This window comes from Rutidosis leptorrhynchoides, chromosome 10, assembly GCF_046630445.1.
Source record: "Rutidosis leptorrhynchoides isolate AG116_Rl617_1_P2 chromosome 10, CSIRO_AGI_Rlap_v1, whole genome shotgun sequence".
Classification (NCBI taxonomy): Eukaryota; Viridiplantae; Streptophyta; class Magnoliopsida; order Asterales; family Asteraceae; genus Rutidosis; species Rutidosis leptorrhynchoides.
The window spans coordinates 260,510,613-260,533,551 of record NC_092342.1 but is presented as its reverse complement, the minus strand read 5'-3'; the positions used below and the strand labels follow the sequence as shown (position 1 = coordinate 260,533,551).

At 35.0% G+C, this 22,939-nt stretch overlaps 1 protein-coding gene across 1 annotated transcript; it reads right to left on the bottom strand.

Moving 5' to 3' along the window:
• Positions 1–14,644: 14,644 nt before the first annotated feature.
• Positions 14,645–20,473, bottom strand: LOC139872438 (uncharacterized). Its single transcript, XM_071860312.1, has 14 exons — positions 20,205–20,473; positions 19,704–19,796; positions 19,410–19,618; positions 18,734–18,806; positions 18,099–18,173; positions 17,895–18,005; positions 17,724–17,766; positions 17,522–17,615; positions 17,252–17,354; positions 17,064–17,159; positions 16,201–16,230; positions 15,900–15,999; positions 15,689–15,773; positions 14,645–14,986 (listed from the first exon to the last, which is right to left on the bottom strand). The coding sequence occupies exons 1-14, from the start codon at positions 20,298–20,300 to the stop codon at positions 14,854–14,856; spliced, it is 1,341 nt and encodes a 446-aa protein (XP_071716413.1). The 5' UTR covers positions 20,301–20,473; the 3' UTR covers positions 14,645–14,853.
• Positions 20,474–22,939: the final 2,466 nt, after the last annotated feature.

Sequence of the window (22,939 nt, the reverse complement as noted above, 5' to 3'; positions counted from 1 at the left end):
TAGTCCCACTTTTAAAATCTAATATTTTTGGGATGAGAATACCTGCAGCTTTATAAATGTTTTACAAAATAGACACAAGTACATGAAACTACTTTCTATGGTTGAATTATCGAAGCCGAATATGCCCCTTTTGCTTGGTAGCCTAAGAATTAGGGAACATCACTAATTTTGAGAATTAGTGCACGCCTAATTGACGCGAATCCTAAAGATAGATTTATTGGGCCTAACAAACCCCATCCAAATTACCAGATGCTTTAGTACTTCGAGTTTTAATATCATGTCCGATGGATGTCCCGGAATGATGGGGATATTCTTATATGCATCTTGTTAATGTCGGTTACCAGGTGTTCACCATATGAATGATTTTTATCTCTATGTATGGGATGTATATTGAAATATGAAATCTTGTGGTCTATTATTACGATTTGATAAATATATAGGTTAAACCTATAACTCACCAACATTTTTATTGACGTTTAAAGCATGTTTATTCTCAGGTGATTATTAAGAGCTTCCGTTGTTGCGTGCTAATATATGGACAAGATTTGGAGTCAGCATGCTTGTATAATATTGTTTAAAACTGCATTCGAAATTTACTTTGTTGTAACATATTAATATTGTAAACCAATATGAATTGGTAGTTTGTAAGTGTGATATTTTAGATTATCATTTCTGATAATCTAGGTGGTGTCCTTTTAACCTTGTCGATAAAATAAAGGTTATGGTTTATTTTTAAAACGAATGCAGTCTTTGAAAAACGTCTCATATAGAGGTCAAAACCTCGCAACGAAATCAATTAATATGGAAAGTTTATAATCAATATGAACGGGACATTTCAGTTGGTATCCGAGCGTTGGTCTTAGAGAACCAGAAATTTGCATTAGTGTGTCTTATCGAGTTTGTTAGGATACATTAGTGAGTCTGGACTTCGACCGTGTTTTCTTTAAAAACGATTGCTTAACACTTTTGTTGAAAACTATATATTATTAACATGTAAATATTATGTAATATATATTAACCTCTTAATGTGTTTGATATTGTGTGATAGATGTCTACCACTAGTACAAATCCCATCGACTCACCTAATAATAATGAAGAGTCGAATATACTTTGGGAAGATTCACAAATTCCCGAAGAGGAACCGGAAGAACCGGAAGAGGAGGAACCAGAAGAAGAGGAACCGGAAGAGGAGGAACCGAAAGAGGAGGAACCGGAAGAAGAAGAGGTTTCGGAGGAAGAAATATTGATACCTACTGTAAATCGATTAAATAAAAGAAAATCCTCAACCAACGGACCAAAGTCAATAATGGTCAATGGTGTTTCCGCCGAGGAAGCAAAATATTGGGAAGATTACCAATTTTCCGATGAATCGGATCCCGATGAGGATTCCAATGATGTTATAGAAATTACCTCGACCCAATTTAATATAGCAAAAGAAAATAATAAGGGAAAAGGTATAAAAATAGAGAAACCTGATTCCGACTCCGATGAACTTTATATGTATCGGCAATGTCCGTATTTCCTAAATTGTAACAATAACCTGGGAACCTCTAAACCACCAGGTTTTTCTAAATCATTGTGAAAAACGACGGCTCGTATTAGAGGAGCACCATATATCCGTCGAAAATTAGGAAAACGAACCAAGTCCGAAGAAGAAGAAACCAGTGATTCAGATTAGAGGGTTGTAATCATGTTGTGTATTATATGTATTGTAGTGTGCTTGTACTTTTATGTTCTATGTAAAAATTGCTTGTATTGTTTGTTAATTATCTTTTACGAATCTAATCCTTGTCTATTTTACAGTATAAAAACACAAAATGGACGTTAAGGGTAGACAACCGAATATTTTAGAAGACCTACCAGAGGATATAATTGATGAAATCTTGTCTAGAGTCGGTCAGGATTCATCAGCACAATTAGTTATGGCGAAATTAACTTGTCAAACGTTTGAAAGACATTCCAGGCATGCCTTAGTATATAAAAGGCTTTCCTTTGAAAGATGGGGTATATCACATTGGGGAGACTTTAAGTTACGCCAAGTTTTCTTTAAGGCATTTAGTGCGGGAAACCCAGATGCAATTTTACGCTACGGGTTACAAACCTATTTTGACTCAACATATCCCAACATAGGACTCCGATCTTTAGAAAGAGCTTCTAACCTGCAACATAAAGAAGCATGTTATGCTTACGGGTTAATAATGTTCGCTTCTCATCAAATTGAGAAAAAGAACATTAGGTTGCAACTTTTAAATAAAACGTTTCCACAAGTGACGGACTCGGTAGTTGAGATGAGAAACAAGGTTTTTAGATTGTTGCGGGGCTGTTGGGCATTACAAAACCCTCGTCCTTTTGACGACATTACAACATGCTGCCTAGCCAATGGTCATAATGGTTACTTTCCACAAAACCAAGGATGGGAAGTCATCTTAGTAAAACCAGAATGCATGACTTGTTTCTGGACTTATGAATTACGTGTCTTTATTTCTTTTGCTGAACAACTTGCGTATTAACTAGAATTTCCTTTATAGCTGCCGAGTAGAAATGTTATTATGTGCTATATTTCATCCTAAATGTATAATAGCGGTATTGTAAGTTGTAAATATTATATAAAGTGTGAACGCGAAAATTTATTGTAATAAGTTTTTCATATAGAAGCGTAGTAGTGAGTTGTATAGTAGCTAGTAAGTATGAACTTAATGGGTAAGTACTACCCGAATTAAAACTATAAAATGCTAATATGAAGAAAAAGATTTTATAAATAAGTTCATATAATGCTACGAAATACTATAGACTACTCTTAAATTCTATATGATTAACTCAATTCTTTTGGCTATTTTTGAAGGAAATAGCACCAGCAACTCGTCAGAACTTGAACATGAGTGAGGAAGACTTCCGTGTTTTCCTTGCTGCGAACATAGCCGCAGTGCAGGCTGCGATGCAAAATAACAATAACTCTGGATCTAGCAGTGGAACTAATTCCGCAAGAAATCGTGTAGGATGCTCCTACAAAGAATTCACTGCCTGCAAACCTTTGGAATTTGATGGAACCGAAGGACCAATTGGATTGAAACGGTGGACCGAGAAGGTCGAATCGGTGTTTTACATAAGTAAGTGTACCGAAGAGGACAAATTTAAGTATGCTACACATACCTTCACAGGTACGGCGTTAACATGGTGGAATACCTATATCGAGCAGGTAGGACAAGATGCTGCTTACGCACTACCATGGTCAGCATTCAAGCAATTGATGAAAGAGTAGTATCGTCCCAGAAACGAGGTCAATAAGCTCAAGGTAGAGCTTAGAGGATTACGAACGCAAGGTTTCGATATCACCACGTATGAACAACGATTCATAGAATTGTGCCTATTGTGTCCCAGAACGTTCGAAGACGAAGAAGAGAAGATTGATGCATTTGTAAAAGGGTTACCGGAAAGAATTCAAGAAGATGTGAGTTCACACGAGCCCGCCTCCATACAAAAGGAAAGTCGAATGGCTCACAAATTAGTGAACCAGATCGAAGGAAGGATTAAGGAGCAGGTGACCGAAGAGGCTAACATGAAACAAGTTAAGAGAAAGTGGGAGGAAAACAGTGACAAGAGTCACCAGTACAACAACAACAACAACAACAACAACAACAATTACAACCACAATCGCAACAACTATCCCAACAACCGCAACATAAATCGCAACAACAACAATCGCAATCCCAACAACAACAACTACAACAAACGTCCCAACAACAATAACAACCACAACAACAACAATAATTAGAAACAGCAATGCCAAAGGTGTGAAGAGAATCACCCGGGGTTCTGCACAACATTTTGCAACAGGTGTAAAAGAAATGGTCATAGCGCGACAAAGTGTGAGGTCTATGGACCAATGTATAACAGAACTAAAGGAACAAATAATGCCGGAACTAGTAATGTCGGAACAAGTAGTGTCGGAGCAAGTACTGCCAATGTAGTCTGTTATAAATGTGGAATACTAATGGGCAGGGCCGCGGAAGAGTTTTCAATATTAATACGGCAGAAGCGCAGGAAGACCCGGAGCTTGTTACGGGTACGTTTCTCATTGACAATAAATCTGCTTATGTTTTATTTGATTCGGGTGCGGATAGAAGCTATATGAGTAGAGATTTTTGTGCTAAACTAAGTTGCTCACCGACGCCCTTCGATAATAAATTTTTACTCGAATTAGCGAATGGTAAATTAATTACAGCAGATAATATATGTCGAAATCGAGAAATTAAACTGGTTAGCGAAACATTTAAGATTGACTTGATACCAGTAGAGTTAGGGTGTTTTGATGTGATAATCGGTATGGACTGGTTGAAAGAAGTGAAAGCAGAGATCGTTTGTTACAAAAATGCAATTCGCATTATACGAGGAAAAGGAAAACCCTTAATGGTGTACGGAGAAAAGAGCAACGCGAAGTTAAATCTTATTAGTAACCTAAAGGCACAAAAACTAATAAGAAAAGGTTGCTATGCTGTGCTAGCACACGTCGAGAAAGTCAATTCCGAAGAAAAGAACATCAATGATGTTCCCGTCGCAAAAGAATTTCCCGATGTATTTCCGAAAGAATTACCGGGACTACCTCCACACCGATCCGTTGAATTTCAAATAGACCTTGTACCGGGAGCTGCACCAATAGGTCGTGCTCTATACAGACTCGCACCCAGTGAAATGAAAGAATTACAAAGTTAGTTACAGGAACTTTTAGAGCGTGGTTTCATTCGACCAAGCACATCACCGTGGGGAGCTCCTGTTTTGTTTCTCAAGAAGAAGGATGGTACATTCAGGTTGTGTATCGACTACCGAGAGTTGAACAAACTTACCATCAAGAATCATTATCCACTACCGAGAATCGACGACTTATTTGATCAACTACAAGGCTCGTCAGTTTATTCGAAGATTGATTTACGTTCTGGGTATCATCAAATGCGGGTAAAGGAGGATGATATTCCGAAGACTGCTTTCAGGACGCGTTACGGTCATTACGAGTTTATGGTTATGCCATTTGGGTTGACTAACGCACCAGCTGTGTTCATGGACCTCATGAACCGAGTGTGTGAACCATACCTTGATAAGTTTGTCATTGTTTTTATCGATGACATATTTATTTACTCAAAGAATGATCAAGAGCACGAAGAACATTTGAGAAAAGTGCTAGAGTTGTTGAGGAAAAAAAACTGTACGCTAAGTTTTCAAAGTGTGCATTTTGGTTGGAAGAAGTTCAATTCCTCGGTCACATAGTGAACAAAGAAGGTATTCAAGTGGATCCGCAAAGATTGAAACCGTTGAAAAGTGGGAAACCCCAAAAACTCCGAAGCACATACGCCAATTTTTAGGGCTGGCTGGTTATTACAGGAGATTCATCCAAGATTTTTCCAAAATAGCAAAACTCTTGACTGCATTAACGCATAAAGGGAAGAAATTTGAATGGAAGGATGAACAAGAGAAGAATTTCAATTGTTGAAGAAAAAGTTAACTACGGCACCTATATTGTCATTACCTGAAGGGAATGATGATTTTGTGATATATTGTGACGCCTCAAAGCAAGGTCTCGGTTGTGTATTAATGCAACGAACAAAAGTAATTGCTTATGCGTCTAGACAATTGAAGATTCACGAGCAGAATTATACGACGCATGATTTGGAATTAGGCGCGGTTGTTTTTGCATTAAAGACTTGGAGGCACTACTTGTATGGGGTCAAAAGTATTATATATACCGACCACAAAAGTCTTCAACACATATTTAATCAGAAACAACTGAACATGAGGCAGCGCAGATGGATTGAATTGTTGAATGATTACGACTTTGAGATTCGTTATCACCCGGGAAAGGCAAATGTGGTAGCCGACGCCTTGAGCAGAAAGGACAGAGAACCCATTCGAGTAAAGGCTATGAATATAATGATTCACACTAACCTTACTACTCAAATAAAGGAGGCGCACCAAGGAGTTTTAAAAGAGGGAAATTTAAAGGATGAAATACCCAAAGGATCGGAGAAGCATCTTAATATTCAGAAAGACGGAACCCGGTATGGGACTGAAAGGATTTGGGTACCAAAATTTGGAGATATGAGAGAAATGGTACTTAGAGAAGCTCATAAAACCAGATACTCAATACATCCTGGAACGGGAAAGATGTACAAGGATCTCAAGAAACATTTTTGGTGGCCGGGTATGAAAGCCGATGTTACTAAATACGTAGGAGAATGTTTGACGTGTTCTAAGGTCAAAGTTGAGCATCAAACACCATCAGGTCTACTTCAACAACCCGAAATCCCGGAATGGAAATGGAAAAACATTACCATGGATTTCATCACTAAATTGCCAAGGACTGCAAGTGGTTTTGATACTATTTGGGTAATAGTTGATCCTCTCACCAAATCAGCACACTTCCTGCCAATAAGAAAAGATGACAAGATGGAGAAGTTAGCATGACTGTATTTGAAGGAAGTCGTCTCCAGATATGGAATACCAATCTCTATTATCTCTGATAGGGATGGCTGATTTATTTCAAGATTCTGGCAGACATTACAGCAAGCATTAGGAACTCGTCTAGACATGAGTACTGCCTATCATCCACAAACTGATGGGCAGAGGGAAAGGACGATACAAACGCTTGAAGACATGCTACGAGCATGTGTTATTGATTTCGGAAACAGTTGGGATCGACATCTACCGTTAGCAGAATTTTCCTACAACAACAGCTACCATTCAAGCATTGAGATGGCGCCGTTTGAAGCACTTTATGGTAGAAAGTGCATGTCTTCGATTTGTTGGAGTGAAGTGGGGGATAGACATATTACGGGTCCGGAGATAATACAAGAAACTACCGAGAAAATAATCCAAATTCAACAACGGTTGAAAACCGCCCAAAGTCGACAAAAGAGCTACGCTGACATTAAAAGAAAAGATATAGAATTTGAAATTGGAGAGATGGTCATGCTTAAAGTTGCACCTTGGAAAGGCGTTGTTCGATTTGGTAAATGAGGGAAATTAAACCCAAGGTATATTGGACCATTCAAGATTATTGATCGTGTCAGACCAGTAGCTTACCGACTTGAGTTACCTCAACAACTCGCGGCTGTACATAACACTTTCCACGTCTCGAATTTGAAGAAATGTTTTGCTAAAGAAGATCTCACTATTCCGTTAGACGAAATCCAAATCAACGAAAAACTTCAATTCATCGAAGAACCCGTCGAAATAATGGATCGTGAGGTTAAAAGACTTAAGCAAAATAAAATACCAATTGTTAAGGTTCAATGGAATGCCTGTAGAGGACCTGAGTTCACCTGGGAATGAGAAGATCAGATGAAGAAGAAATACCCGCACTTATTTCCAGAAGATACGTCAACACCTCCAACTGCTTAAAATTTCGGGACAAAATTTATTTAGCGGGTAGGTACTGTAGTGACCCGAACTTTTCCATGTTTATATATATTAAAAGAAATTATTATTTACATGATTGAGTGTTCCCAACATGTTAAGCAATCAAACTTGTTAAGACTTGATTAATTGAAATAGGTTTCATATAGAAAATTGACCACCCAAGTTGACCGGTGATTCACGAACGTTAAAAACTTGTAAAAACTATATGATGACATATATATGGTTATATATATAGTTAACATGATATTATGATAAGTAAGTATCTCATTAGGTATTTTAACAATGAGTTATATACATAAAAATGAGACTATTGAATTAAGAAACACGAAAACGATATATATAACGATTATCGTTATAACAACGTCTTACTAAGTACATATGAATCATATTAAGATATTGATACACTTGGTTAATTATGTTAAATGATAAGTAAATATATCATTAAGTGTATTAACAATGAACTACATATATAAAAATAAGACTACTAACTTAATGATTTCGAAACGAGACATATATGTAACGATTATCGTTGTAACGACATTTAACTGTATATATATCATACTAAGATATATTATATATCATAATATCATGATAATGAAACAATTTAACATCTCTTTAGATATAATAAACAATGGGTTAACAACATTTAACAAGACCGTTAACCTAATAGATATCATACACAGCTTTTAGATGTATGTACTATTGGTATATACACTCTAATGATCAGCTCTTAGCAGCCCATGTGAGTCACCTAACACATGTGGGAACCATCATTTGGCAACTAGCATGAAATATCTCATAAAATTAAAAAAAAATATTAGTAATCATTCATGACTTATTTACATGTAAACAAAATTACACATCCTTTATATCTAATCCATATACCAACGACCAAAAACACCTACAAACACTTTTATTCTTCAATTTTCTTCATCTAATTGATCTCTCTCAATTTCTATCTTCAAGTTCTAAGTGTTCTTCATAAATTCTATAAGTTCTAGTTTCATAAAATCAAGAATACTTCCAAGTTTGCTAGCTTACTTCCAATCTTGTAAAGTGATCATCCAACCTCAAGAAATATTTCTTATTTACAGTAAGATATCTTTCTAATACAAGGTAATACTCATATTCAAACTTTGATTCAATTTCTATAACTATAACAATCTTATTTCGAGTGCAAATCTTACTTGAACTTGTTTTCGTGTCATGATTCTGCTTCAAGAACTTTCAAGCCATCCAAGGATCCTTTGAAGCTAGATCTATTTTTCCCATTTCCAGTAGGTTTATCCACAAAACCTGAGGTAGTAATGATGTTCATAACATCATTCGATTCATATATATAAAACTACCTTATTCGAAGGTTTAAACTTGAAATCACTAGAACATAGTTTAGTTAATTCTAAACTTGTTCGCAAACAAAAGTTAATCCTTCTAACTTGACTTTTAAAATTAACTAAACACATGTTATATATCTATATGATATGCTAACTTAATGATTTAAAACCTGAAAACACGAAAAACACCGTAAAACCGGACATACGCCGTCGTAGTAACACCGCGGGCTGTTTTGGGTTTGATAATTAAAAACTATGATAAACTTTGATTTAAAAGTTGTTCTTCTGGGAAAATGATTTTTCTTATGAACATGAAACTATATCCAAAAATCATGGTTAAACTCAAAGTGGAAGTATGTTTTTCAAAATGGTCATCAAGACGTCGTTCTTTCGACTGAAATGACTACCTCTTACAAAAACGACTTGTAACTTATATTTCCGACTATAAACCTATCTTTTTCTGTTTAGATTCATAAAATAGAGTTCAATATTAATCCATAGCAATTTGATTCACTCAAAACGGATTTAAAACGAAGAAGTTATGGGTAAAACAAGATTGGATATTTTTTGATTGTTGTAGCTACGTGAAATATTGTAACAAATCTATATTAATCATATCCTAGCTAACTCATATTGTATTATACATGTATTCTAATATATTATGTAATCTTGGGATACCAGAGACACGTATGCAAATATTTTGACATATCATATTGACCCATGTATATATATTATTTGGAACAACCATAGACACTCTATATGCAGTAATGTTGGAGTTACTATACAGGGTTGAGGTTGATTCCAAAAATATATATACTTTGAGTTGTGATCTAGCCTGAGACGTGTATACACTGGGTCGTGAATTGATTCAAGATAATATATATCAATTTATTTCTGTACATCTAACTTTGAACAACTAGTTGTAGGTTACTAACGAGGACAGCTGACTTAATAAACTTAAAACATCAAAATGTATTAAAAATATTGTAATTATATTTTGAACATACTTTGATATATATGTACATATTTGTTATAAGTTCGTGAATCGACCAGTGGCCAAGTCTTGCTTCCCGACGAAGTAAAAATCTGTGAAAGTGAGTTATAGTCCCACTTTTAAAATCTAATATAAATGTTTTACAAAATAGACACAAGTACATGAAACTACTTTCTATGGTTGAATGATCGAAGCCGAATATGCCCCTTTTGCTTGGTAGCCTAAAAATTAGGGAACATTACTAACAAACCCCATCCAAAGTACCGGATGCTTTAGTACTTCGAGTTTTAATATCATGTCCGATGGATGTCCCGGAATGATGGGGATATTCTTATATGCATCTTGTTAATGTCGGTTATCAGGTGTTCACCATATGAATGATTTTTATCTCTATGTATGGGATGTATATTGAAATATGAAATCTTGTGGTCTATTATTACAATTTGATAAATATATAGGTTAAACCTATAACTCACCAACATTTTTGTTGACGTTTAAAGCATGTTTATTCTCAGGTGATTATTAACAGCTTCCGCTGTTGCATGCTAATATATGGACAAGATTTGGAGTCAGCATGCTTGTATAATATTGTTTAAAACTGCATTCGAAATTTACTTTGTTGTAACATATTAATATTGTAAACCAATATGAATTGGTAGTGTGTAAGTGTGATATTTTAGATTATCATTTCTGATAATCTAGGTGGTGTCCTTTTAACCTTGTCGATAAAATAAAGGTTATGGTTTGTTTTTAAAACGAATGCAGTCTTTGAAAAAACGTCTCATATAGAGGTCAAAACCTCGCAACGAAATCAATTAATATGGAACGTTTATAATCAATATGAACGGGACATTTCATTTCCTCCCCACGCATAAATGAGCACGAGAAAGGGGGCCCAATTTGTTTTTGAACGGCTATATAGCCGTTGTATTACGGCTTCTTTTCCTTTTTACGTTTTATTTAACACAATCAAATACATTATATAAACAAACTCAAACAACACTCATTTTTACAACACTTTCAGCTACATACTTTACATACACTTTCAACAAACACCTACATACACTTTCAGCTATCAATATGCCTAAAAAATCAACCAAGAAAAATCAACAAACACCTCAAAACAAACCATCTGTTCCACTCAAAATTCAACTAAGTCATGACTTTTCTAAAATTTACTTGATTCACAAATGTATTCTTCACCTTCCGGCTCGTCTTCGAACACACACCAAGGTATGGGGTTCGCGTCATATGCTTCGCAAGTTCCCATAGTTAGTCCTCAACAGCAATACAGTAGCACATACCAACCACAATACACTAACCCATACCAAACTCACTTCCAACGACAAACCATTAGACAACCTATTTTCCAACAACAAACACCAATTCGAATTCCAACTCAAATTCCATTCGAAACCGAATCTAATGATGAAGAAGTCGAAGAGGTTCAAGAAAAATTGAAGTAAGTCAATCGGAAGAAGTCATTGGAACCGCTCTGAATATTAAAAAAAAAGTAAAATGCAAAAAAAAACGTCGGAATCGGATGCGGAAAGTCAACTTTTGGCTATGATTTGGACACAAGTGTCCGAAAATATGGAAACCTCAAACAACCAATCAAAAGAATCATTTTGGAGTACGATCCGACAAAGGTACAAATCACAAGTGTCCGAAAAACGTCAACCGGATCAACTCACGAGTAAGTTGAGCAAAATGGTGAAAGATGTCAAGATTTTCGTCGGACACTATACGCAGAAAGTGGTCAAAACGACGTGGATATAATATCACATACACACAACGCATTTAAGGAAGATACAGGTCGTAACTTCATTTACGAGGAAGCATGGAAAGTTATCAAAGACTGTCCGGAATTTTTTAACATTCGAGGGTGTCGTTAACAAGAGAAAGACGTGACCGAGCCACCCACTGGTGCACCGGAACAAACACATGATACCGATCCGCGTCAGTTTGAGAATTTATTCCGAGAACAACCTCTGCGTCGTCCACCGGGTCGTACAAGTGCCAAGAGTCAAAGGAGTTCGGACTCATCAGATACGGCATGCATTTGTTGCCTGCGGAAGCCCGAAAATCGGTTATCGAAACCGCAAATGCCACAAGCGAACTATGGGGAAGTATACAAGGAACCCGAGACACGTACAATGTTGTGTATAGTTTAACGTTTCTCACCCTTCTGGTTGCATCCGAATTGACTCCAACACAATACGAATTGGTGATGAAAGCTCGAGCAAATATCGAAAGGAAATACAAAAAGCGTTGACGATTTTGATGAAAAATAGCTCTATCTTAAGTTGCCGTTGTTTACTTAATATTTTATTGTGTTTTAGTTTAATTCTGATTCTGTAGTCGTTAATTAAGTAATGTAACATTTTAGTTTTAATTTATGAATGTAATTGTTGCCGTTAATTAAGTAATTTAACGTGTTAGTTTTAACTAGTTTTCGAACTCTCGCTTCGCGTCGAGTTCGGTTTTCAATGTATTTTATTGCGTTTAATTTGTAAAATTATTTCGTGACTAACGGTGGTGTTGTTAAAGCGCAACTCGAGTCGAACTAAAAGGTATCGCCCGTGAAAGATTAAATGTTATTTTAAATTAACAATATATGTGCATCTCCGTATTTCGCTATGGAATTGTCGACTTTTAAAATTTTAATGCAAAATCAACGTGCATGAAAGGTACCCCAAATATTTAGCATTTTTTAAAAAGCTTACATTTTGCGTATAGTTAGTGACATTGTGCTCCTAAAATTATTTCGAGTTTAACGATGGTGTCAGAAAAATTTAACTCGTTGCGAGCGAGAAGATATGACTTGTTGAATATTTGGGTGGGGTTTATTTAAGATTTTTCATGAAAATGATTATTTGACACTTTACCCCCCTGTTTGGGGGGTCGATTTGTTTTTTTGGAAAAAGTGTGGGGGCTTTGTTGGTGAAATGAAACTTAGTTAAAATTGAAAAAGGAAAAAAGGTGAAAAGTCAAAAATACCCCTAAATACTATTCATAACTTTTGTGTGTTAGATGTATAACTAGTGTTCGAACCCTCGCTTCGCGCCGGGGGTTCGATTTTCAATGTATTTTATTACGTTTAGTTTGTAAAATTATTTCGTGGCGAACGATGATGTCGTTGAAGCGCAACTCGAGTCGAACTAAAAGGTATAACCCGTGAAAAATTTAAATGTTATTACAATATATGTGCATCTCCGCGTTCGCTATGGAATTGTCGATTTTTAAAAATATAACGCAAAATAAACGTGTATGAAAAGTACCCCAAATATTTAGCATTTTTTTTTAAAGGCGTCTGTTTTGCGTATAGCTAGTGACATTGTGTTCCTAAAATTATTTCGAGTTTAACGATGGTGTGGTAAAAATTTGACTCGATGCGAGCGAGAAGATATGGCCCGTTGAATATTTGGGTGAAGTTTGTTTAAGATTTATTATGAAAATGATAATTTAACACTTTACCCCCTGTATGGAGGGTCGATTTGATTTCTTTGGAGAAGTATGGGGGCTTTGTTGTGCAAATGGGGGAAAAAAATGAAAAAGCAAAAATACCCTTACTATTCATTTCGACTATGTCTTTTAGAATATAACTAGTGTACGAACCCTCGCTTCGCGCCGGGGGTTCGGTTTTCAATGTATTTTGTTGCGTTTAGTTTGTAAAATTATTTCGTGGCTAACGATGATGTCGTTGAAGCGCAACTCGAGTCGAACTAAAAGGTATAACCCGTGAAAGATTTAAATGTTATTTTAAGTTAACAATATATGTGCATCTCCGCGTTTCGCTATGGAATTGCAGACTTTTAAAAATTTAGCGCAAAATCAACGTGTATGAAACGTACCCCAAATATTTAGCGTTTTTTAAAATGCGTCCGTTTTGCGTATAGCTAGTGACATTGTGTTCCTAAAATTATTTCGAGTTTAACGATGGCGTCAGAAAAATTTGACTCGTTGCGAGCGAGAAGATATGGCCCGTTGAATATTTGGGTGGAGTTTATTTAAGATTTTTTATGAAAATGGTAATTTGACACTTGTATCCCCTGTATGAGGGGCCGATTTGATTTTTCAAAGAAAGTGTGGGGGGTTTTGTTGTGCAAATGAAATTTAGTTAAGTTAAAAAAAAAATATGAAAAGTCAAAAATGCCCTTGAGCACTATTCATTACCCCTCTCTCTTTTAGATATAGCTAGTGTTCGAACCCTCGCTTCGCGCCGGGTGTTCGATATTCAATGTATTTTATTGCGTTTAGTTTAGTTTGTAAAATTATTTCGTGGCTAACGATGATGTCGTTGAAGCGCAACTCGAGTCGAACTAAAATGTATAACCCGTGAAAGATTTAAATGTTATTTTAAATTAACAATATGTGTGCATCTCTGTGTTTCGCTATGGAATTTTTGATTTTTAAAAATTTAACGCAAAATAAACGTGTATGAAAAGTACCACAAATATTTAGCGTTTTTTAAAAAGCGTCCGTTTTTGCGTATAGCTAGTGACATTGTGTTCCTAAAATTATTTCGAGTTTAACGATGGTGTCGGAAAAATTTGACTCGATGCGAGCAAGAAGATATGACCCGTTGAATATTTGGGTGGAATTTACTTAAGATTTTTTATGAAAATAATAATTTGACAGTTTATACCCCTGTATGAGAGGGCGATTTGTGCAAATAAAAGTGTAGGGGGCTTTGTTGTGCAAATGAAATTTTGTTTAAGTATTTAAAAAAAAAATGGAAAAGTCGAAAATACCCTTACTATTAAAAAAAAAAATGGGAAAGTCGAAAATACCCGTACTATTCATTTGGGCTCTCTCTTTTAGATATAGGTATAATATAATATAATATAATATAATATATGGATGTAATTGTTGGAATGGTCTAAGAGCACCCACCATAACGTCAAGATTAAACGGTTCACTGCCATGTCAGCATCAGCCTGCATTGAATGACTAAAACTGAATGACTGACGTAAGAATAACTAAAATTTTGAGAATGTTGTAACCACTAGAATACACACAAAAAACAATGAATTAAAACCATATTCCGCTATAAATAAAAAGTTCCAGATACATTACTACAAAACTTAATCAACAAGTGCATATGACACGTTTTGATTAGGCTTGAGACTCTGAAGCAGGTTTTTGAACTTTAAGCCCAAATAAGTTCTCGAACAATTTAGGAGCCATTGGAGGTATGTTCATGGGCTCAGGAGCCATGAAATTCACAATCTTCTCATGAACATGATACCTGCAATATTTACACACAATTCAGAAGAAACTTACCAAGACTTGCATCAATTAATAATAATATGATCAATAATAGTTCAACCATTCTGACTGGCAAGGTTTTTAAAGACGCGAAACGGTTAGGACCTTGGAGCGTCGCAACGGTCATAACGGGAACGAGACGGATGTTGACCAACATTGACTTTTTATATATATTTCAAACATAAATATGTAAAATTAAAGGCAAATATTTATGTTTAATTTGAAATATTTGCCTTTAATTTGAAATAATATTTATAATACTAATGTATTAAATATATATTAAATGTCAACGTCGGTCAAAATCCGTCTCGACCCGTCACGACCGTCTTTAAGGTTTTTGACCGATTTTACCGTTGTTTTAACGTTGACCCTTTTTTATCCGTTTTTATTTTTAGATCCGTTGGGACGGTACACAAGTAAATCCGTAGCGACGGACGACTCGGCTGTTTTTTACAACACTTGTGACCGGGTATCACATTCCTAATTGATCAATGATCCATCTAAAAATCAACAACGCTTCTAGGTATATATTATTTTAGAGCATTATTATTACACTCTACCATTTTGATCTGAATGGGTGATCAGTGTGCAAGAAAGGGACACAGTGTATAATCACCAAATAAATAAATTAAAATCGTGCAACAAAACAGCTTCCTTATTGGCCAAAAAAAGCATTTTGTACCTGATCTTACGGCTTTTAGACGCACGCCGATCAACAATTTTGCGTTTTTTAGTTTGCAGTCTCTTTAGAGCATAAAATGCTGTCTCTGAAGATGATCAGACGAAATGAAAACGTTAAAAATCCACAGCTTACTGATCTTTAAAGCCAAAAAAAAAAAATTAAAACATAAAAAAACCACGTTATAAAAAAAACAAAGCTCCAATTTTTTTACCAGAAGATCCGGCATCAACTGTTTCAAAAAATTCTCTGAGTAATTGTTGATAAAATTCGGAGTCGTCGAGCAATTCAGGATCACCATCAGCATTTAATACCTAAATCCGAATTCAGGACCAAGGAATCAGATAAGATTATGGTTGATTGGTGAAGGTAATAATGGCTTAACATAGAAGTTTAGAATGTTCTAGTCCAAAAATTAAGCAAAAAAGGTGGAATTTATATCATTCTACCATCACAATTAAGAAAAACTATAATGATTAATCAAAATAAAATAGCTCCAAAGAACAATTTCATACCTCATCACTATTTATAGTTGAGTCAAGAACCTGCCAAAAACAGTAAACATTAATTTGAATCAGAATCGAAATTTAAATTAAACACAAAAAACTTAAAAAAACGGGTAAGCAAAGTTGAATCCTAAATAACAGATATAAACTTCAAAGATCCACAAACCAGTGCTGTTTTGAAGTAACTGAAAAAGTTCAAAGTGAAGTATAGTTTTGTATTTTCCGTGTGTCGTATTTAGCAGGTGGTAGTGTTGGTATATATATTGTACAGTATATAGATACATAGATAGATATAGAAGCAAAAGGATGCCGCTAGCAGGTTACCGTAAAGGCGTAAAAAGTTTACTTAATCATAATTCTAGTTCTTGATTTTTCCTTCTATTAATAGTACAGAATAACCTTGCTCTTTGAAACGACTAGTCAGTCGAGTCAGGTCGAATCGACCGTTGACTTTTAGTGATATATATATATAACATATATATATTACACGTCAATGAATCAAACATAAATATTTCAAACAAAACGAAATCTGAGTATAAATATAAAAATGTTTACCTTTGACCAACCCTGACTTGACTGACTCAGACCCGACTCAAACAGACTCGACTTTGCCCGACTCTGAACTGACTTTTTAGCGTTGACCGACTAATCAGACGCCATTGGGCGAAACGGGACGTGCTAGTCACCAAACCGACTAGTCGGCCAAGACGGCCGCCGTTTACAACACTGTCTATTCTTATATCATTATACAATGATTACCAAATTTCTATAAATTACAATAAACAAGAATAACTAATCTAACCTACAGTTAACAAAACACAAGATAACACAATGCAATATTCATATTCAGATAGATATATGAAAGCTCTTACATTTCCAAAAGCTGAGACAACAGATCTCCTTTGCTGCATCCCTTTGATCATTCTACTTGGATCCCGCATATAAGACGCAACTTGCTCACTTATATTCTGCAAAATTAGGTGGATAATGGTGTATATACTTCATAAATAAATAAATATATAAAAAGTCAGATGATCAAACCTGAACACATAAAACATACCTGATTAAAGGCTTGAAATTTGTTTTTCATGCCAGCAGCACCAGTTGTCACCTGTGTCTTCCTCTGCCATTTATCCACTGCCCCGTCTCTAAATGGAGCAATTCTGCATTATCACAAAAACATCAGTAACATATTTAACTATTTTTCAATCATCTAAAATACCCTTTGATAAAGTCAAAGACTTGGAAGTACATACCCTTTCTATATGTCAATCACGATGCTATATTATATGTATGAAAATTTCATGACATGAACACGAAGTATATGTACCTGGACTGCATTTGAGAAATCTTAAACCATTCATCATCTTCATCAACCGAGTTCTTGGAAGCTTCTAAGCTTGAAGCCTTTTGTTCAGCATCACCTTGTAAACAAAAGAAATTTGTACCAATATCCCATTAATACAAACATTTTAAAAGAAAAAATAAACATATATAATGCTATATTTAAAGACAATTTTATTACACCATACCTTCATTTGCTTCCATTATTGAAGGGTTCTTCTCAACAAGTGCCTGTTAATAAAAGTTATCACCGATAAACATTTAGCTAAATATAGCAACTTTTTGCAACAGAGACTACGAATTCGTCTAAAAAGATTTTTTTTTTTTTTTAAAAAGGATAGTTTCTCATAACCATCTACCTCCTGCAATTTTAGAATAGAATCTAGGGTCTTTTTAGTTGAATTAATTAGGTCTGCATATGCTTCTTTAACTCCTTCACCAGAATTGCAAAAAGCAGATCTGATTGGCTCCTGCAAATTATCAAAGTGAAACTTACACATTTCAGCATAATCTGCATATATTTTAAAAGGGTATGATAATGATAAATTGTGATTTAAACGAACCTTTGGAAGTCGATTTGAGCTTGAGAATGACTTCTGCAGCAAAAATCTGAACTCGAGAGTTTTGTCCCAGAGAGCCTTCAACAATGTCAATAATTTTGTATCAATCCACAAGTAACCAGCAGCAGAGAAATAACAGAAAATAAGAGAACCCAGAAACACATACGTGGAGGTGAAAATACGTGGGTCAGGCAGGTTATGTAACGGGTCAAAAAGTGTCAATTTTTGCATGGACCAGGGTTCATCAGAACATTTTCCTTGTTAAACTTCTATTAACTAATTACTATATCATATATTAAAACAAAATTTACCTTATCTCTAATGAAGTTATTGATGAATCATGAACTTACAGTTGCCCTGTTTAATATTTAATATATATAGAATAACCCAAAACAATTCACTGAAAAGTATATTGGTCGAAAGTTCAACCTCGACAGACATGTAGGAAATGCATAGCTACCTAATACCTAACCCTCTAATCAAATTACAGGTTAACAACCTTTTGTAGTAGTAATAATCACTTTGTGACATGAAACGAAAGTAAAGAGCTAAATTATTAAAAGCTTAAAAACAAATACAATCTGACACCCTTTAAACTTGAATCGAGCATGGAAACATAAAATCGCACAAGTATGTACCCTTTGATTTTTTACTGCTTGGCCTTTCTGAAGATCTTCATCTTGGTCGCGTCGTATGTTTCTGAAAAGGTCCCTGCAAAGAAAGATTAAAAAGTACCATTACTTGAAAGGTGAAAGATTTGGGACCTCAAATTATATAATGTACATGCAAATGAAACTGTCACTAAATTTACATGCACAGTTCAACTGAATAAGTCCTCCATTGTTCAGAAATGAAAACCAGTTATAGCCATGTTCATACAACATTAAACGAGTTTGAACATACACAATAAAAAGTGACAAGGGTGAGTCGAATAGGTTAGCAATGGTTGGGCGGGATGGCTAGCAGGTGAAACTAAGTTCAAGCCAAAAAAGATAAATCATTGGTACGATTCGGAACATGTATATTAGTGATGACCCAGTGCAGTTATTGTTCGAGAAGAAAAAGTGCTAATATGAATCATCTAAAATAAATTTACATATTTTTTAGAATTAAAATGCTAATTAACTACATGGGTGATTCCCAAGCCATTCGACACATTTTCTCTGGAGCTCATATTTTATTTGAACTGTTAGAGAAAAACACACATCTCGAATAAATTGATTCAAGTTATTGTGTAAAATTACTGCTAAGCCACCCGTAAAACATATCATAGAAAGCAAAGGTTGACTTTTAAAATAAAGAGTGGAATCTTACTGTTCCTCGTGGCGAAGATCATTATACTCCTTCTCAAGTTCTTCCATATCGGCATACTTGTTGTCTTCTATTTTTGTGTCCGTACCATCATCATCATCATCATATTCATCATCATCATCATGATGCTCATCATTCTCGATTTCATTTTTATCATCCTCACCATCAGTATCACTATCCTGATTTCCAGAGACATCTTCCTCGGCCTCCAACTGTTTTAACAAAAAACAAAACTGTAATGTGATGAATATATAACATAGAGTCACAAACTGGAAGATAAGTTAAAGCTTCATTTACGTTTGTAATATCCATTTCGGAATCAGAGTCTTCTTCATCATCATCATCTCCACTAAAGTAATTATCCTCGACTGCATATTTCTCATCATCCACCTGCAGAATACAGATAACACAATCAACCAACAAAACACACTATCCATTTAATAAAAACTGCATTTTCATAACCATTTCAATTCAAGACAAGATCCTTTCCTGACAAACTAGCAAGCCAAAAGTACTTATTATTTTATTTAGGGCCAGTTAACTAAATCCTCTATTGTTTGTCATGTTAGAAAGGCATTTTTGAAATTCAACTAGCAAAATACTAATTATCGAAAAAAAAAAAAAAAACATATACACAAACTAACAAACCAGTTAAAACTTATATCAGCTGAAATTATTAAGTGAATAGGCCTGAAAGTTCACATTTTTATACCAGTTAATCAATCATTAATGAGGTGTCACTGTATGACTCTTGCTACCAACAATATAAATAAAATACATATATATATAAGTAATTACTTTGTGAAATTGGTGTTTGATGTTATGATCATCGTCGGAACTAGTAGTATCGGTGGTCTGCTGCACTTTTTTCATTCGCTTTGCAGATTTCCCCATTCTTTCAACAAATTTCGATTAACAAGACAAAGTCGATGTACAAATTTTAGTCGGTGGCCGCCGCCTGTCTGAATTGGTTTTGGTGATATTTGTTGGAAGGTGATGAACAACGGGGGAAGCAAAGGGAGAGAAGCTCGTTCGAGTTCGGGTGGAATAGGGTTTAGGGTTTTTATTTTTTTATTTTTTGGGGATAAAATTGATTAGGCGATTGCATTTTATTATCTATACAGTGCTGTAAAAAACCCGATTACTCGCCGATTAATCTCCAATTAATCATTTTTAAGAGCAATTCGTTTCGATTTTTAAAAATCCATTTAATTAAACGGTTAACGTCAATTGATGGGTCAAAATAGAAATTGATAACCAAAGTCGGTTAAAGTCAAAAAGGTTACCATTTTAACATGAATCTAAACTAGAACTTTAATGTTTTTGGAGCAAAATGAACAATTTTATACAATTATATTAAAATATATTTCTATATTTATGATTTTTTTCTATATTTACACATAATTTTTAAAATTTAATATTTTAATGTATACGGTACAATCCGATTAATCCCCGATTAATCTCCGAATTGCCGATTAATCTTTCCAAAGTCCGGAACGATTAATCTCCGAATAGCGAATTCTGCACCCTTGTCTATAGAGGTTAATTGTTATGGTCCCTCGTGTTCTCTTCAGAGGTTTTCGTTCGTTGTATTTTGTCTTTTATTCGCATTTTTTTGTTTAATTAATATGTTTGCATTTTTTCGGATGTTAAGAAGGCTCGCATATAGATAGTTTTGTTAGTTGGTTACTTTCTAGACGCGAGCCTTCTCGTTTTCCTCTAGTCCTTTTGTATTCTCTGTTGAGAGTTTTTTCCTTTGGAAAAACGATCTCGTTTCTATATGAGTATTCGTTTTTTCGCCAAAAGAAAAAAAAAATACGGAGTATATTTTTTTTTTGGTGAAAATGTCAGCTTTATATTGAGAAGGAAAAAGTATATATATATATTTGAGGTTCGGTATTTTACAATTTTATTTACATCACTTTCTATTATAACTAATTTTTTTTAGAACGACAATCTTGGCATTGAATCCTCCCATTTGTCACTCACACACCTGTTAAGAAGAAACTCCTCGCATCCATCGCGAAAAGCGTACCCGAAATGCATTAAGTTAACTGTTTGACTCACACAAAGTGAAGGATACCATAGGCACAAACTTGTAGAAAACTCCCCTCAGGATTTGAACTTGCACATATTTTTTCAAGGATACGGGCCAGAACCAACTGAGGCTTTTTGCCACTCAACCAATAGTTAAGTAATACATAGTAATTTTTAATTAAAAAACTAAGGTTTATTAAATGCCAAGACATAATAAAATATTTTGGTGTAGAAGTAGCAAACCAAAACCTTTTAATACAAACTCCGAGTCTATTACAATTGAACACCACACCCCCTATAGAAAATGATCAAACACAATCCAAACACATTGGTTCTTTGCCTCAATCACCAGTTGTGCCAAGCAATGGATATGTACACCAACCATCAAAACACAAATTCGTTTTAGGGAAACTACACGAAATCCTAAGAAATCACCGCAGCCAAAACATCTTCATTGAGAATCCCCGACCTTCGTTGTGGAAACAAATGGACCACTTTATTTCTTTATTTCCAAATTACCCATTAAATGACATACTGTGACGCCCCGTACAAAATCAACGTGTATGGATCATCAACAACAGGTCCATTACACGGTACAATACTACATGTTGTTTTAAAACAAGTTTTGCATTCATGAAAATGTGATGTCTTTACCAACGTCAAATGTTTTACAAAGATAACGTGCTTCTACGAATAGAAAGCATTAACATAAGTACGTGACACAAAGGTCATTACAAAACCATAGCTCGTAAATATCATAAGTTGTGAATGCAAAATAAAAGTTCCATGATTGAGACATTTCTAAACAATGCAGCAGAAGTCTAACACAGCGAGTCTGTAACAGCAAGTCTATAACACCAAGACTATAACAACAAGTCTAACAGCGGAAGCAACAACGTCTAAGCACCTAAGAAATACATGCTTAAAAAGTCAACACGAATGTTGGTGAGATATAGTTTGTTTGTAATCAGTAATGTAATGTACACCACGAGATTTCAGTGCTTCAACCAGCATTTCAAATCAGTATTTCAAATCAGTATGATAAAGTATATGCTTATCCGTGGGCACCCGGTAACTAACTTAACAAGTAATAAATCACCCCCTAAAAGTACACCTGGCAAGTGCGTAAGTTTACTAAGTATTAAACACCCGTTGAATGCTAGCGCGACTAGCCCGAGTGGGGATGTCAAACCCTATGGATCCATATATAAGATTCGCGTTCACCGGTTCATAAACCAATGACTAAACGTTACTGAGCTAAGGGGAATCTTTGTGCCGTTATGTCACCCACACATATATAAAGCTTAAGTACTCGTGTCTAGTATGTAAAACATAAAAAGCACATGTATTCTCAGTCCCAAAAATAGTAAAATAAAAAGGGAGCTATAACTCACAGTGATAAATGCGGTAAAAGTCGATATGAAAAGTATGCAAGTAGTAAGTCGGTCCGAAAAGTCCTCAACCTAAGTCAAAGGTTACTAAGTCAGTATATTGTC